Genomic DNA, 18,727 nt, shown 5'->3' with positions numbered 1-18,727 from the left:
ATAAAACAGTTAAACAACAAAGACAGTCATGAATTCTTAGATTTCTCACGATTATTTCTTTCTAATTGGCCAATAGTAACCTTTCATTTTTGTAATAAACACTGTAGCAGGGTCCCCCCTTATAATCTGTCTCTGAGGATGTACCTTGGAGCTTTACTTCTATTTGGATTACTGTAATTCCAACCCTCAGTAAAAAAATGTGACTTCAAGTTCTGAATGTGAAGTTATTCCGAGCGGAGAGCAAGGTTACACAAGATAAAAGTAAATAAACTGCACATTCACATCTCATTGTAACATCTTATAATAGCATCTCTTCATCTGCATTGCTAAATAACTTTATAATTCATGTTTGCTAGAAATCAATTATTTAGAAAAATGTGTGTAATGTGTGAAAAATGAATATCCAGTTAGAAGAGCAAAAGAATTGTACCTATCATCGGGGATTCTATGAAACTCCATGTATTGGTATGAGGCACATAAGACTGCAGGACTCCAGCTGAGCGTCCAGCCTCGTTTACCCCTCCAAACACGTAGATTTTCCCCCGACACACTGTCGCTGCTGCGGAATGCACTGGCTTCGGCAAAGGTGACACTGTCTCCCACTGGTTTGTGATAGTGTCATACCTAGGATAAAATATGCACGACATAAAGTAATACATAGAATAAACAACATTTAGCATGGTAATGCCAATTGGCTTCATCAAACAATTTAATAATCTAATTGTTAAAATGTGTTTTTAAATAACAGCTACAGTATGACAACAATGTTCGCAGTAATTCAAATCACATGTAATTATTATTATACTAATAACTTTTCAACTATCCATATGGTCAAATCACTGAGCAAAGCTTTTGGGAGTAAATGTTTATGTACTTTTTATGGACAGCATCTTTAGTGCCGTATAAGAGTCAGTCAGTCAGTTTTTGCCAGAGGCAAGTCTTTAGGACAAAGGACATTCCACATTCTACGTTCTCATTAACACAGCAAGTTTTGTATACCTGTCTTGTAAAATGCAAGAAAGAAAAAACAAGAAAACCTGGTGAGGAAGTTGGTAAATTTAATAATGTTAATTATCGATTATATACAAGTAAACTGGTGACAGAATCATCAGTACCCAAGACTCATTTATGCCTGTGACAAGCCAAAGGCTAGCCTGTCTGGTCCGATCCTACAAAAAAGCCAATACAGCACAAACTGCTGGCAAGTGTGTTAAGACAACCACAGCCTGCCATGCACAGAGCCCAAGACTGCTGACCCAGCCTCCAAATTCCCTGGATCTTTATCTGATCAAACGTCCATGGAATGTTCCGGAAGAAAAATTCTGATCTGCGGAGGCCCCATCCGGCAACCCAAAGCACCCGCCAGTACAGTCCTGGTGCTAGACACCACAGCACATCCCTGCATGCTCCAAGAAGCCAGAGCAGTGGTGCATTAATAATAATGGTTTTAATGTTATGGCTGATATAATTGCTATACTTTAACTGATAACCTGCACTGTGGACTGTGGATCTCACCACAGTATTCATCGTGAAGAACCCTTCTGTCCATCAATCATATTTGATTTAATTGTGATTCTTTTACTCCTGTGAGGAACTTGTTTTATTCTGTTGACACGTAAAAAAAGTTTTTAAACAATTAAATCCATTAGAAATAAATTTTAAACATTTTATATAGTGTTGATATTAAATCACAAGAAAACTGACTTTGCCATGAATATAGCCGTAAAAGCTGGCATGGCGTTAAAAAAACAGACAAACCTGTCAATGTTCTACAATACTAAAATAATCATAGATCAGAGTTAATGTCAGAACTAAAATTTGTATTTACATTTTTTGCAAATTGCTATGGTATGTTAGGAAAAAATACATTTGGGATGTTACAGTATGTTATGGGAAAACAATTTCTTTGGGACATATACATAAGAGCGTGTCCTTTTTTGTTTTTAATCCCCACCTAAATTAAGTTCACTGGGTTTACTTAATAAAGAAAAAAGTGCATATTTTATTTTATCAGATTGAACTAATGTCATGCACAGGTATTTTATTTAAACCAGCTTTGTGCTTCTTTTTTTTTTTTTAAGAAATGCTACTATTTTAAATAACCATCATTATTTGCCAGTAAACAGCTCACGAAAATGCATTAAGAAGACATTTAAGCCTATCAATCAAACTCGAATCAGTTCTCTAAACCCATGAGATTTAGTTCTATCCTTGCTATGCTGGAGGCGAAAAATGAATGCACCTGCAACCATTTCGAGGTCATTTAAATGCCAAAAAATACAGGAATAGGCACTGCTGGTGTCTGAGCCCAAAAGGTATCATCATTAAATTTCACTCTGGTTCCTCCTTATCTAATCCAATGGCATAAACCCACAGGTCAAAGCAGATGTAATGCGTGGATTGTGCAATCCGATACAAGACAGGGCTCTGATTGAAGGGCTGAGCAGCCCAGATTCTAAACCAAGATCGTGCACTCAATGCTGGAGGAGGGCCAGTGGGGAGTATTGGGCTGGCTGAGGGGATTGCCTGTCAGAAAAGTGAAAATTGAGCAGGGAGTACCACTGAGCTGTGCTCTATCTCCTCTAGACTATTATCAGTCTTGATAGATAACTAAGTTTAGTTAAGTTTGCAAATGATCTAACAATCTATCCAACATTTTGGAAGTCTACGTTCACTGATGATGCAGAGAAACAGCCCACTGTAAACAAGAATATTGAAAGGTCACATGGACGAACATTCAAATTAGTACTCCAGGAGATCCAAAGTGACAGAAGTCATACAGTGGGAACAGTCGACAGCGGCTGCAAATAGTGGATCATCTACCTCTGACAGACAGACCTAACTTTGAAATGGAAGCAGATGGCTTGTAAATGCAAGACTCCAGCCTCTCCCATGGTGCCCATTCTGAGCAGCACAGTTTCATTGTCAGCTCAGCGGCACATGGCTGAGGCCATTATTACACAGAGGGAGTATGTTATCAGTTGACTTCTGTCGCTGTTTAATGGAAGTTTTACAGTGCGGTGGAAGGAACTAATTATGTGAAATAAGGGCTTGGAGTTTTTTTTTCCCCTCACGGCATGCTGTAAAAAGTCGTATTATAAATAAAAACAGCTTCTACAGGGTGAGGGTGGCTCTAATAAATAGAATATCAGTTTAAGTTGAATTACAAAAAGTTAGTACATACAGTAGGTCCGAACTTACAATGCAAAAACAAGCAAAACAACATGATACTATTAATTATTTTTCTTTTAATTTATGGCTTAATTAAAATGCAGCTGGATGGAAGTCATGATGCTTTCATCATAAATTAAGAATCATAAGTGTCACAAACCAGACAGGTCCATTTTCTCGATAAGCCTAAAAAATCTTCCAAGACCCACCCAATTTCACAAAAATGAGGCCAACTGACAATGATGCAATCTTGTCAGGAGCATGTCCATAACGAACACACAAGGATCTCTCTCACTCATTCGTCTTTAAAACATTAAAAAATAGAACTGGACATTTTTCAGTTTAATGACTACATAAAATCAGCCTTCATAAAGCTGATCGTGTCAAATTTTCAGAAAGGCTTCGCATTAAAGTATGAACAGCCAATCAGATCCCAAATTTTAAGTTCCTGAAGACTGTGATGAGAAAAGTGGAACAAAAAATATATAAAAAGCTTCCTTAAATCACGTCCTCCCACTATTACAAGCAGGGGCTATCAATCAACAACTTTAAAACGTTGGCATAGCTTCTAAAGCTGGAACTGCATACCAAGATCTCTTGAGTTGTCAGTTTAAGTTAACTGTGCATGTATCTCTAAGTATGTATTTCATGTTGAAATGACAAGTGTCCCCATGCTGGCTACTTTTCACAAGGCAAGATTGAACAGTTGTGTGATTCGTGAACGGCTGTCCCCAAGGAAAACATTCCCCCCCCGCCCGTCTCCGTTACCAGCATGAAACATTAAACAAGCACTTAAAGACTTCTTCTCAACTGCCAGCCAAGATAGCTAGGGATGTGGTGGGGGAGGGGGGGGGGTATTACAGGGACTGTGGAAACTTTGTAAGGGTCAGGCACTGTGTAAGGTATCTTGGGAAATGGTAACTACACAGCGGGCCTGCTGGCATGTCATGGTAAGTGTGGCCTAATCCATGACAGTTACATTCGCATATCTTTATCTCAAGTTTCTTCCATCTTTTTTGAGCCAGAGGCTGTAATAATAACTCGGTGACCATAAAAAGCCTCTTAGACCATCCATCCATGCTGTCTTCCCTGGAGAAATTACTCAGGGAGAACTGTGATACACTTGGAGAGAATCTCTCTAATATGCATTGAGTTTTAATTATAAAATGGATCAGCCTAATAGTACTCTAAATTAATTAAATCTCTTCCCACTGCCTGGGACAAAAAAAACCCAAATAAGATTCTTGCAGATTCAATAAGCATCAATGGCAAATAAACTGCTTTTAGTAAACAGGAGTAAAATTGCCTTACCAGTCCTATCTATGATCAGAGACATGCTACTGTGTATCTGTATTGTGTCTAGGCACTGAAAGCTAATGTTGACCATTAAATGAACAAATGCTGTGACATTGCTACGACCTGTTACAGTATGTGTATCAGTTTCTTTGGCAGTGTCCATGCATAAGTAGATATTAGCATATCTCCTTCACGATGTGGACATCAGCAACGTCAGCAAAAAAAGAAAGAAAGAAACTTTAAGAGGAAGAGTCGGAGTGGAAAGAAGGCAATGATCCAGCTCACTGACTGAGCCCACCCAGGTGGAGCAGCAGCGCTTGTGCCATTACTTATCTCCTCGCAACAACCAGCTTCACCTTCGTGTTTACGAGCAGTACGGTCTCAAAACTAGGCCATGGTTGCCATACAAAATGCCCAATAAACAAACTAATTTCTTGAGCAGTCTTCCTAAAGCAGAGGGCGAGAGAGTGTGTTAGGGAAAGATAGAGACTGTATTTGTCTGGGAGAAAGGAGGGCACCTTGACAACCCAGACAGCCATGGGAAAACATGAGGATGAAGAGGAGGAGGAAGAAACCTGGCCTACAGATGTCATAAATTGTCCCTGGTCTAATAGGATTTGTATATTGTGCTGTAACACACTGATTTACTGGTTTTATTGCACAATTGGTTAGAGGGCAGTGAGGGCTGCTGACCTGCAGGCCCCTTGGCATCATTACTGGGGCACAGTGCTGTCCATCCATCCACAGAACAGATTAGGAAGTCATGTAGGGTGTACATGCTGAACACTACCACACACACAAACTACTCTCAACCGGTCCTAAAAAAAACAACAGCAGCTCTGACTGCATTCAAACTCTGACCAGTCCCTGAATCAATGATTTGTCTTTTCTGCATTCAGAGTTGAATTATGCACGTAATTACACACACATAAATGTAATGAGAAGTTAATATCAAAGCGCATCTCTAATCACACTTCAGACCCATCATTAGACTTAAGCATTACTCAGACAGTTAGTTGTATGTGAGCCAAAACAAAGGCGTGCATCTGGGCTTTAGAGTTTTTTTTGCACAGTATCAGTTTAAGTGATAAACAATATTAAATACAAGCCCATTAGCTGACGGTTTGATATTAACTGTCAGCACGCAATACAAATAGTGATTAGTACTTTCGCCTTCACCTCCAGGTTCTGGGCTTGATTCCCGGCTCTCTGGTATGTGTGCATGGAGTTTGCATGTTCTTACTGTGCTTGGTGGGTTTCTCCTGAGTGCTCTGGTTTTCTCCCACAGTCCAAAGACATGCAGATTAGGCTAATTGGTGTTTCCAAATTGTCCGTAGTGAGTGAATGCATGTGTGAATGTTGACCAAAAGTCCTACCACGGTTTAAGAAATGGGAATAAATACAATAGTAATCACCACTGGCGTCTACGGTCTTTAGTTGGACTACAGAAGTTGGATGGATGGATGGATGGTGCACATGTTCTAGATTCAGTGTTCCTACATCAAGTAAGTAATATGGAAGAAATAATAAATGGAAAAGGCATGTTGTTGAATCAAGACTGTTTATTGATTAACGTGATTATCTATAAATTTTCATCTACATATAGTATGTGATTTTTTTTACTACATTACACAGCAAAAAGAAATATGTGCTGTACTTTTTCAGTCTGTATTTTCTATCCCTCATTTTTTTTGGCTTAAAGACCAGTACTTGTGGTTAAAGCTGGCTCTTTAGATGCAAATGAAATTTCCCACCTTGAATTCCTTCTCAAGCAGAATCTGGCAAACTCAGAGGCATGAATAAGCTGTTTGAATAGGGAGAATATTATCTGAGTAGATATGCATGCAGCTGTTGAACTTAATATGCAATCTTTGAATACAGCCCACAGTGATCTTTTGTTTCCTCTCATGTTACAATGGAGATGATATATCAATAGCTTTCTACCTTCATCAGTTATATTTTTCCTGTGCTTTTTTTTTTTTTTATATAGCAAGGCACCTATCAGTCTCTCATCTTTCTCACTGTTGAGGTCTGAATATCGACATCTCCCAAAGGGAACTAACCTATTGATCTGCTCTCGTCTTTTGAGACTGCTTGTGTTACATTATACTCTGTCCAAAGGTAATACCCCTGGGATATTAATTAAGATTTTGCCCAGCACTGCTATAATCTGGTAGGAGGAAAAGGGATCTTGAAACATTTAGCTAGATCACTGTGTGTTGATGCATAAGGGCGATACACTTAGCAAAGCCTATTGGGTAAAAAACAAAAAGAAGTCTGAATCCCTTTATTGTGATTTAGTTTAAGGGCAGTTCCTTAAAAGGCCAGGACGTTAAACTCAAGTTATTGAGTGAAGGCACACAAGGTGAACATTTGCATTATGGAAAGTCAACAGAGCATTTTAATACATTTCTGCAAGACAGACTTAATCCATAAATCCCTTCAAGAAGGACAGAATACTAACTGCGTCTTTATCAAAACCAGTAAAGGTGTAAAGATATTATGCACGGTATACCAGACTCTTCTTAACATACAGAACCTTAGTATTCATGGTAATGGTCAATTATGGTTAATGGTTTGGCACTTTTAACAAGGGACACTGGCACAAATCAGATGGGATGTAGATTTAGATCCCTAATGAAAAAGCCAGAGGCGACAGTGGCAAGGAAACCTTCCTGAGACAGAATGAGGAAGAAACCTCAGGAGGAACCAGACTCAAAAGGGAAGCCATCATCTTCTGGGCGACATTAGATAGTGGCATTATGATAATTACAGTATATTCATAGAGCAGAAACAGAAGCAGTACTACATTTAAAAAAAAACAAAAAAAAAACATATATGGTGATTGGTATGAGTGAATAATAGTCTTGCTATAAGCATAAGACAGGTTAGGTACATGGCGTAATAAGTCTAAAAACTAAATATGATTTTATCAATAAAAATAGTTACGATTTATGTCACTGTATATATTCTCACTAGAAAGAAAGCCTCTTGTTTTACTTATGGTGTACTTATTAAGTATTGTGTTCATGTGTATGTATTCATGCTGAATGCAGAACACTTATCTTCCTTTTCAGCAACTCCAACTCAAGGCCATTTCTTGTACATTTAATTGATAGCCTTTACACACTGCTGGCTCCCTATGTGCCAACTTCTTGAGCCTTTACAGCTGGATGGGCATCTTTAATACTTAGTCACTAGAGAGTTTTGCTGGAACACAATCAAAGGTGTAGCATTTCCTTAAATAAATATGGAGTTTGTAGAGGAGAGAGCCAATTTTTAGCCGATACCTAGAGGCAACAGCTTATTGAAGTTGGCTGAGGCAGAAACCCTGCAGAGCAGAAGGCAGCAAGAGCCACTATTAAACGCCAGCTGTGTTCCGACCAACACACCCCAGTCCACTGAGAGGAGAGATACTACAGTGGAGGCGAGACAAGCTCGTTTGAACAGCAAGCCGGGGAAGAGACTTTCAATTAGGAAAACTGCTTAAAATGTTTGGATCTGTCTTCGCCGTATCTGTTCAATGCGCGATCCCAAAAGCTCAGCTGAACGCCTGAAAGAAGTTGCTGGGAGCTGATTTGCACGAACGAAAGCGGCAGAAGAAGGGGAATTATCAGTTCCTTTAATCCCATGGTGTGTTGAGTTAGCACGGCAGGGTGCTCTATCTCAGCAGGCCACAATAAGAACTGGCTTTGACTGTCTCCTGGAACCCAAACCCAAATCTTCTTTCCTTCAGTTTGTCCGGGAAACGAACATGAGAAAAGTTTTGTATTAAAAACATGCACTAGGACTTGAGGTGAATGTTACAGAGATCTTAAGACCTCTTTAGGAATAACGTGTGACTATGTATCAATGTGATATATATTTCTCCATATGGCGCATAATTAAAGTTGATAAAGGCCAAAAAAATGATAGCTTTATGTACTGTGGGAGAATAGATGAAAGAATAAAAATAGGCTCTAATGTTCCTTTCTGTGCTCACGTTATTTTAATTGCACTGTGACCTTACGCAGTGACTCAGAGCACTGAAATCGTGTCTATATCATGGCTAGAAGACAGAAAGAGTGAATTAACTCTCGCAACCACACTTGAGTTCGTAAGGCAGTGCCGGACTGCTGGTGAATTTGTGACTTAGGGACAAAAATCCATCATCAAAGACCAATTAAATTGTAAGTACGGGTAATAACACTTGAGTAGGGAACATCCTTGGCATAATCACAATTCATCCCAACCCACCACAAAGGCTTGCCTCTAGGGGTGTGGTATTTCAAAATGGTGAAAGGTTAGAAGTCTTCCCACAGACTCACACTCGGCCACTGATGAGCACAGCGCTGGAGGGAGGTGCTTTCTGTACAATGGACATACATTATAATTAGAATCACTGTAGAGAGTGTTTATCCTCAGTTGAGGTGTATCTCTACATCGTACAGACGATTGTACTGTTGACTGATGATTTAATATGTATTAATATAAACAATTAATTCAGAGAAAACATGAGAGAGAAAAAAAGTGTGAAAGAGAGAGAAAGAAAAATAGGAAAGAGAGATACAGAGAACATTGTGAAAACGTTGCACAGTGATTGATTAGAAATACAGCCCCTGCTCAGAGAGGCCTGATAGCGGCCTTGAGAAAGAGACTGATTGAGGACGTAATTCTGAACGGAGGAGATTTCATGGTTAGGAGCATGAAACTGAAGGCAAGGTGGATGGCAGGCCAGAAATTAGGAATTACTAAGAGAGGCACAGGCTCTTCTTCCAGGAGCCCCAAACAGCAAACAAACCATTGTTGTGTAAGCAACGATTCTCCTAGTGCTCGCTCAATTAAGTGGTGACTCATGCAAATGCACAGGAGGCAAGACACAAAGTGGAGAGTGCAATATTCAAGACTGGATGGATCTATTGACAAGGCTAGTGAGTTCTAGAAACACTCGTTATTGTGCGAGAGAACATAATCAGGACAAGACGCAAACAGACCGGCCAAGGTCTGGAGCATTAGCGAAGTGTTTCTGATTGAGTGAACTGAATGATACTGCTTTTAGCATAATATGCGGTTCCTTTTATTGAAGATATCCCGGAATGGACGAGATAAACTGGAAAATTGCTCGAGAAAAATGCACAGCCTTAACCAAAGACGGAAAAGCCTTTTAGAGAAGTACAGGCACCAAGATGAAAACATAATGCATAATGTATGTGTTTTTTCATAAGCAGAAAATGAACTTTCCCCCTATTTTAAGTAACCGGTATTATTCCCCACCCTGTTTTTAAATACGTACAGTTATAATTTACATGTATTGTACTTTAACTTCAAACTCACAGGACTATTTAGCATATCTGGCTGCAATAGTACAGTTCATTATAGCAACACTCTGCGCATTAGTATTCAAAAGGAAAGCAGTTCCGAAGTGCGCAATGCATTTGTGCCACAGTCACCTGCCGCTGAAATGGTTGTGCAATACCCCAGCAGAGATCTAATTATCAGATTGTTTCTCAGCACTCTTATCTGGAACACATAATGGCTTGAATGCTGAATTTAAACACAAGTATGCTCTCTTATGCTCTGTGTGTGTGTGTGTGTGTGTGTGTGTGTGTGTGTGTCTGTCTGCGTGTGTATGGGTCCAGCTATCATACCTTTCCACATTATCGAGGTTGCCTGCCACCCCGAGTCCTCCGATGGTGTACAGCTTGCCATCATAGACCAGGCTATTGTGGCGACAACGAGGGACTGTCATCCGGGACACCAGGTTCCAATTATCCAGCAGGGACATGTAGCACCACACGTCTGGCAGCATGACTCCCGACTCCATTCCACCTGAAGAAAAACCCAAACACAAATGACTGCTCAAGTCTCCGCTTGCACACTGCCTTTCACACACCTACTCTGCTTCATCTCTACAGCAGCGACTAAAGCACCGAACGTCAAGATTCTGGTGTCACATTTTTGCAACAAATGTTAAACATGTGGGATGTTTTTTTCTTCTTCACAGTAAAAAACTAACAAACAAACAAAAAAAAAAAGTATACACCAGTAAGAGAGCTTTTAAATTATGGCACATATCTCTATAATGTGACAAAAGTTAGAAGTAGTGATAGATTTATGTATAGACAAAAGAATCACGGATTATTTAGCATGTCCTTTTAGCCAAAGGGGAGAGAACATATGACATTGTCTTTCCCTCCTACTGAAATGATGGGTCAATTACATCCAGAGAAGGCTCAAGGCACAGATCAATTTCCAGCTTGAATCTGAACAATACTGCACTGAGAAACATGGTTTTACTATTTAGGGGGCAAATGCAGACTGGGTCTAAAAGGATAAAATAGGCGGCAAGAAAATTCTGGGGGAAGAAAGTGCCTCCACGAATTCTCACCAGGCTGCACTAAATATAAACGCTCTTACCCATGGGAGGCCCAAAACTGCAAATGACACACAGCCATTTTGATTACCTGACAGGTAGATATTATCCCCCGCTGAAATGACAGAGAAGAACTCGCGGTCGTAGAATGGCAGGCTGGCCAGCGGGTACCACTTGTTGTTCTGGGGGTTGAAGCAAGTGACGGCTGTCAGTGAGCGCTGGTTCATACCGATGACCTGGCGCCCTCCTACCAGCACTATTACCTCAGCAACCCCTGCAGGAACAGAAATGGCAGAATAACCTTTAAATAAATAAATCATTTAATTTAATAAATAAATAAAAACTAGATAGATCAATAAATAGGATGGAGGGGCCTAGTTTGTGAAGAAAGACAGTATATTTAAGTATTTTACAATACTTACAAAGTTTTTCTCAATACATTTTTTGTTTACCTCAGATTTTACATCACAATTTTACAAATTTATAATTGAAAATTTATGTTGCCATCTGGCCGAACAAGATTTACAGGATTTTCACCAAACCAAAGTGAAAATTCACTAAAATACTGTAGTAGAGCTCATAAATATATTAAAATAATCTACACAGTCCAGTCACTCTAATTTTTACAAATAACATCTAGTCTGGCTTTTGCATATCCCTTTATGAAAAAGGGGCAAATACAGGTTCTGAAAAATGAATCCAACACACAAGTGCCAAAATGTGTACTCCCTCAATTGTCCACTAGGACTCTAAAACTGAGTTAATCCCTATAGACCACCAAAAAAAAAGGCTTCTCTGACGGTTCTCTATAAGGGTGATGTACATGGAACTCATGTATTAAAATTATATTAAGCAATGAAATTATACCTAATTAGGGGTTACAGTGGAATTCACTGACACTGGAAGACATGTAGGGTATGAATGATGGAGGTAAATCAAATGCGAAGTAACCTTAGCATATAAAGTAACATTAGCCACCTTAGCATTTTATCTAGATTAAAGCTTAGCTAGCTAGTTTGTGATTACTGAGGTACAGTAGGTACAGTAGGAGTGTTCCAATCTACAGCCAGGTGCTGTTCGCCTTACCCATATGCCTATTTTTGGATTTGGCAAAGTCAACTCCTGCCAAAATGGTGACAACAAGACATCCCACAGTCCCAAAACTGCTCTTCAGAAAACCTACAGTATGAGTGATGTAAAGTTCTTTTTATACAGTCTATCTTTATGACTCATTAAGTCATATTTATTTATTATAATTATTTAGCTGAAGTCAGCTCACTGGTTGAGAGACTAGCTACTACTGTAGCTAACTCGGGTTACAGACACTAGATCAGAAAGGCGATGGGTTTCCAAAGAGTTTCAAATGGCTAGTTTTTAATCTGATCAGCAAACTAAGAAAATGTCAAACATTTTGTCCCCAAATTTTTTTTTAAAGATAAATGGACAATGGTGCTGATATTAAGTATATTAATTATTTACAGATGGTAAATAATTAAACTGGAATTATTCTTGCCATTCAATTATGTTAGTTGCCTATTAGGAAAGTTTTAAGCGGTAAAGTTTGTGTACAGTAATAGGACTTAGTAATTTTTCGTTTTATTTAGTAAATTAATTTAGTAAATTAATTTTAGCTGAATACATTTGCTGTAAAACAAAAACTAAAAACAACAACAAAATACCAGACAGCTTGTCTAGAAAAGCAGACAGTGAACGTTCTAGATCCTGACACACAAAATCAACTCTATACCAAACATGATACTGGCTGGCTGACTGACTGTGCAGACAAACATTCCTTCCCTAAAAATACACACACATATACGGTATATATTTATTTAAGAAACGATAGAGAATTCACTTTTTGAAAAAAAAAAATAAAACAAACTGAAAACAAACAAAAGATTCTTGTCTGCCAGCTTCAGGCTCAGTCAGTTTGATTGCCCAACATGTTTTTTTTTTCTCCAAGTGTTTGGATTAAAATTCATGACATATATTCCTCCCACAAAACCAGAGAACTCCGGCCTTTCTCTGCAGCAAAACAAAATAGGATCAGTCTATGGCAGCAGAATAAAATGAAAAGGTAATGTGCACAAACTACAGTAGAGAATATCTAAAAAACATGACAGTGTAGCCAGTTATGCAGAGGCTATTTAAAATGCAAAGACGATTTCCCTTCAGTGGGATTCACTGCTGTTATATTATTCTTTCTATCATATTAATTCCCCAAAGAAATAAGCTCCTGGTTAGTATAGTGTAGCAAGGTATTGTATAGTTTATAAAGGTTTATGTAGTGCAAAATGAATTTCTGAAAAGCAGGCAATATTAAGCTTTACCATTAACACAAAAAAAAAAGAAAAATTGCGAATTTACATAGTGTCTGTCTCCAAAGACTCAGTGTAACCTTAACTATCACTTATATCTTTCATTTTTGCTTGTCTTTACACATTTTTTTAATATACAGTTTTACAAAATCTGGACCAGTGAAGTGTGGGGGAAAAAGTCTAGAGCATGATTTTGCAATTTTTAAATGTCCAGTTTGAGTGAGCCTGTACCCACCATAGCCTCTGACTCTTAGCTAAGAGAAGTGAAACCTGATATACTCCGCTGCTGCTGTAGTTCATTTACCTCAACATTCAATATGTTGTGCATTCTAAGCTGAGATGCTTTGCTTTTGGCTCAACACTGTTGTAAAGATGTTTTACAGTAACGTTCCCGTTGGTCTGGACCTTCTTTTCTGACCTCTCTCATCAAAAAGAATTTCCACCCACGGTATTGTCTGTACGTTTTAGTGTTTCACAATATACTAAAATGTACAGTTTGAAACTGAACTAATAAAAATCTCAAGCTGAAAATAGTCGAATGCATTCATTTGTCATTATGTACATCCATTTTTTTTGGCACTCCAAAGTTTAATTTGTACATGAACTAAAGATCTTGATATGTATCTTTTAATGGTTTGAGCTGGTAAATACTGTAGCACAGACAATGGCAAGCCTATGAACAATTTTAGAAGCACCTATAATTGGCATGTGAGTATTAAAACTAAACAATGGAACAAAAAAAGATGGTGGCTTGGTCTGATGACTGATGATGTTTTATTTTTTACATCATGTCGATAGCCCGGAGCATAAAAGGTGCATTTTTTAGGAAGGGATGGCACATGGATGCATTATGGGAGCAAGGAAAGCAGTATGATCCTCTGGCCAGTGATCTGCTGGGAATCCTTGGTTTGTGGCATTTATGAGAAAGCTATGTTGACAGTGTACGTCAGGCAGTGTGTGTGTGTGTGAGAGAGAGTTGTGGGTGTATTCTAACCATGGGAGAAATTTATTCCATGAGGCTGCATCCCGTGATGCCTTACAACTTAGAGACTTCTCTAGTTCCTGGTTGATCCATTCCGTCTGTTCATTGCTCTGGGGGTGAAAGCCATAGGACAGGCTGGGTGTGGCACTAATGAGCCTACAGAAAGCCTTTCAGAATTGTGCGGAAAATTGCGGGCCCCTGTCTAAGACGATATCTGATGGATCAAATTCAAATTCAAATTCGAAGACCATGGAGCCAGAAAACATGAGACACCAAGAGTTCAGCTGTTTCTTTAGCCAAAGGAAGTTTGAGGAGCGGGATGAAGCGAGCAGACTTAGAGAATCGATCCACCACTGCCATAATGCAAGTGTTGTTGTCTGAGGGTGGTTATTCTTGTGACAAAATCAAGAGAGATATGCGACCATGGGCGATGAGTGCAGGGTTCACCCGGATGACATGCTGTGGGCCCAGCCTAATACAGCAGGACGGAAAGGGTTTGAGTCAAAGAGTCGGTTGGGGGGACGTTACTTGAACCCAGCTCATGTTCGACTGCACATAGCACCAGGTTTTCTATATTTAGACGAGTGTCAGCCACCAGACAATGTAGAGGAAGGATGGTTTCTTGAGGGGGGGGAATCCACAGGTGGGGGAGAACGGTCAAGAAAGGAAGTCAGGTTTGGAGTTCTTAGAACCCGGCGGTAGGACAATGTAAAGTTAAACCGGTAAAATAACAAGGACCATCGTGTCTGACAAGAGTTAAGTCTCTTGGTTGACCTTAAATACTCCAGGTTTCTATGGTCTGTCCAGACCAAGAAAGGATGTTCTGACCCCTCCAGCCAGTGTCTCCACTCCTTAAGTGCAAGATTGATGGCCAACAGCTTGCATTACCATAATTGCACTCAGACGAAGAGATTCGGTGAGAGAGAAAGGAACTGGGGTGGAGTTTATTATCCTTGGAGAACCTTTGGGAGAGAACGGCTCAAACACCTGTTTCCGATGCTTCCACTTCGACCACAAACTGGAGGGATGGGTCAGGGAAGGTGAAGATGGGGGCAGAGGTGAAACAATCTTTAAGTTTCTTGAAGGCCTTGTCCGCCAGCGAATTCAATCGAAACAGCGCTTTTGTGGATGTGAGAGCAGTGAGAGGTACTGCAACAGAACTATAGTTCCAGATGAAACGTCTGTAAAAGACCCAAAAAACTTTGAAGTTCCTGCCTTAAATTGGTACCAGCCAATCTGTGACTGCCTTTATTTTAACTGGGTTCATCTAAATATGTGAAATTCGCATTTCTCAGCCTTGGTGTTGAGTTTGTTCTCCATGAGCCTTTGCAAAACCTGACGGACATGGAATCAGTGTTCTTTCAGGGTGCGGGAGATTAATCATTATTGAGAGCATGAAAGACAGCTGGGGCGAATACCGCGTGGTGAGCCTGAAGGGAGAGCCAGTTACGGGAGAAATTATCCAACTGACCACATTAAAAGCATGCCCCCTTGTCCCGTCTCCGTTGGCGTTCTGCAGATGAGATACGCGTCCGGCCCACCTGTATTGCTTCAGGAGGGTGCTCCAGGAAGCTGATGGAGGCTGAGGGTGGCAGTGACCAACTGCCAGACAACACTCCTGCTGCCTGAGGTGCTTCCGAGCATCGATACGTGCTGCTAGATCGATGAGGTCTAGTAGGTTGGATGGTGGTTCACCGCCGACAGCTCGTCTTTGACTGTCTGAGAGCCCATGAAGAAACGCGTCAAAGAGAGCTTGATCATCCCAACCACATAAAGCCGCCAAGGCTCATGGGGCAGTGTAGATGCTGCTGCGTAGGGGCAAGAAGACAGGGTGGAATCTGGGAGGGCTTGCTGTTGCTGAATTTGAGTGGCAAGAGGATGTTCAGGGTCTCAGTTACTGTTTTAAGCGTACTGGTGACTTCCTGAATGTCACGTCAATGTGACCCCAGGAGCACTCCCTGGTGCCTCAAGTGGGCAAACTTCGCTGGATCCATAATTGCCAGAATATACTGTCACGGGTGTCACTGGTAGGGGACACAGACACAAAGATTCAGTCGCAGAGAGAGAAAGAGAGAGATCAGGAAAGGGAAACTTACGGCCAGCAGAGGGCATCTCGGTTAGGGAGAACCAGGAGGTGCTGTTGTAAGGAGGCTGCGCACAACTCCACATTAGTGAGTCCAATTACTGTGTGAATACAGTAATCCAAACTTGTATTTAAAAACAGAAGCTGAGTTCAAATCAAGAAACAATGGTAAGTTGTAAAAAAAGTTAAAAACTGATAACCCGTTAGCGTTAAATCCAGAAGCAGGCAGGCTCGTGGTCAAAAAATGAGCGAGGTTCAAAGCCGGTAATCCAAACAGAGTGCAAGATTCGTAGCGCAAAGACAAAGAAGAAACCAATCAACAAGGCGGGGTCGTAACCGATAAACTATGGCAAAACAAATGCAAGAATAAAGGCATAAATGGCACAATAATCTTGCGACAAGTGGGTGTCTTGCAGCACTTTAAATACGCAGGGCTGAAATATCCAAAGTGGCAACAGGTGAGCTCGAGCCATGACTGAGGGCGCAAAAAAAGTGGCAGCGCGAAGCTATAACGGGAGTGCCTTAGATTGCATATGGAGGAGCTTATGTTGTGGGCGAGATCTGGCGTGTTGTGACAATCCCAGAACAAAGCATTTTTTTTTTATTGATATTGATCATTTATTATGATTATTATGATTATTATGATTATTATGATTATTATGATGTATTGTTTTTCTTTTGTATTTATACACTGTACTTTCCCTATTTTCTATTTGCACAAATTTTTTTTGCTGCTGTAACAAAGAAATTTTCCCACTGTGGGACGAATAAAGGTATAACAAAGAAATTTTTGTTAAAGGTCTTATCTTATCTGAATACCAAGCGAAGTCAAAAACACACTGGAGAAGGTGATCGTATCATTGACAAAGTCTAAAATTAAGAGACATAAATACACAGTGTTTACCTCAATATGAAAACCAGTGGTAACCCATAAGAACAGAAAGGCCAGATTAGAGGTTACTAAAAATCCTGCCTTATTCTAAAATACTTTTAAACAGATTAACTTGTACTAGAATGACTGGAAGAAAAATATGGAAATGAAAAGATAGAGTGCAATCCAAAGAATAACACATCATCTGTTAAACATGGTGGTAGCAGTGTTATGGCATGGGTATGAATTTGCTGCCAATAAAACTGGGTCAGTGGTGTTTATTGGTGATGTGACTGCTGATAACGGTAGCAGGATTAATTTTTAAGTCTATAGTCTATATACTTTCTGCTTAGACCTTAAACCAACTGAGCATGGGTTTTATTAATTGAAGATGAAACTGAAAAACAAGCAGCAACTGAAAGCAGCTGTAGTAAAGACCTAGTAAAGTATAGTAGGAAATTCAGCATGTTGCTAAATGGGTTTGTCCATGGGTTCCAGGTGTCAAGAAGACGTTGACTGCTTAAGATTTGCATTTAAGTAATAAAAAATACCCTTTTGTTTACATTTTTCAGTTTGTTTATTTACTTTTGAGCCTGTGGAAAAAGGAACTCCAAAATTGTTTATTTGTATAGCTTGTATATAATGCATTTGGCAGATGCCCTTATTCAGAGCGACTTACAGTTTTTTAAACACTGTATGTCATTATACTTCCTCTAGGGTTGGGGCACTTGTCTAAGACAAGGGCCCAAAATAGGCAACTTGGTGGTGCTGGAGTTTGAACCTGGGACCTTGTGATCAGCAGGCCAACACTTTAACCACTAAGCTAACAATAGACATTGTCACAAATAAGCTTTCAAAGTGACATTCGGAAAAATAATGCATACTGTTCTAGAAGAGTAATTACAAACAATGCCTACAAGTGTTGTAAAGATATTCACCATGAGCATGGGTTAAATAGGACACAATGACCAATTGTTTCTTAAGGATAAATAAATAAATAATGTTTACAGTAAAGAATATACAGAGACTGCAATATTAATCTGACGCATGAGTCAGTCAGAACTCACTAATATACTGTAGAGATCAAGGCCTGTGATCTGTCCCCTTGTGACAGGTTCCTGAGCTCCTGCTGTGAGAGAAACCCCACCATGCCTTAGTCTCTCCCAGTGAAAAACCCAATGAGACAGGTATTAGGAATGGGCCACTGCTGATTGAAGTGGATAAGCTCATGCTTTAAAGAGATCCAGTAGTCAGCTATGAAATGAAGTGAATATTCTGATAATCATAGCATAGAGTTACAGCATGTAGTCTGTGGTCAAAAAGTTCAAGCAGGTAAATTCATTTAGTTTTGCTACACTTCACAATCTACAAATGACTTTCAAAATTCAAGCAGCCTCACATGGTAAGTGTTAATATTTCGTATTCCACAGTTAATGAAAGATAGTTTAAAGGAAGAGAACAGTGCGATTTTCTTATAAATAAATGTAAAACTTATTTGTAGATGCATGAGCAGGTGGAGACTGGAACATTCAAAATGGAAATCTGGTTTCACACAGCAGAGTGCTGTGAAGGTACACATCAGTGAAATTTACTGACTTGCTAAAGCTCAGTAATAAGAGGTGCAGGTGCTGCAACACCCACTGTTGACACTCTC

At 39.7% G+C, this 18,727-nt stretch overlaps 1 protein-coding gene across 2 annotated transcripts in view; it reads right to left on the bottom strand.

Annotated features, from left to right (window-relative positions):
* LOC128535291 (kelch-like protein 29) overlaps positions 1-18,727 on the bottom strand; it is a 107,995-nt gene that overhangs the window by 12,379 nt on the left and 76,889 nt on the right. For both annotated transcript variants that reach the window (XM_053509163.1, XM_053509165.1), the window contains exons 10-12: positions 10,911-11,093; positions 10,095-10,275; positions 431-624 (exon numbers count right to left, since the gene is read on the bottom strand). In XM_053509163.1, coding sequence (XP_053365138.1) covers positions 431-624; positions 10,095-10,275; positions 10,911-11,093 — 558 coding nt within the window. The remainder of the gene's footprint in view (positions 1-430; positions 625-10,094; positions 10,276-10,910; positions 11,094-18,727) is intronic.

Source organism: Clarias gariepinus, chromosome 13, assembly GCF_024256425.1.
Source record: "Clarias gariepinus isolate MV-2021 ecotype Netherlands chromosome 13, CGAR_prim_01v2, whole genome shotgun sequence".
Classification (NCBI taxonomy): Eukaryota; Metazoa; Chordata; class Actinopteri; order Siluriformes; family Clariidae; genus Clarias; species Clarias gariepinus.
The sequence above is the reverse complement of the archived record's forward strand: the minus strand, read 5'-3'. Positions and strand labels throughout refer to the sequence as shown.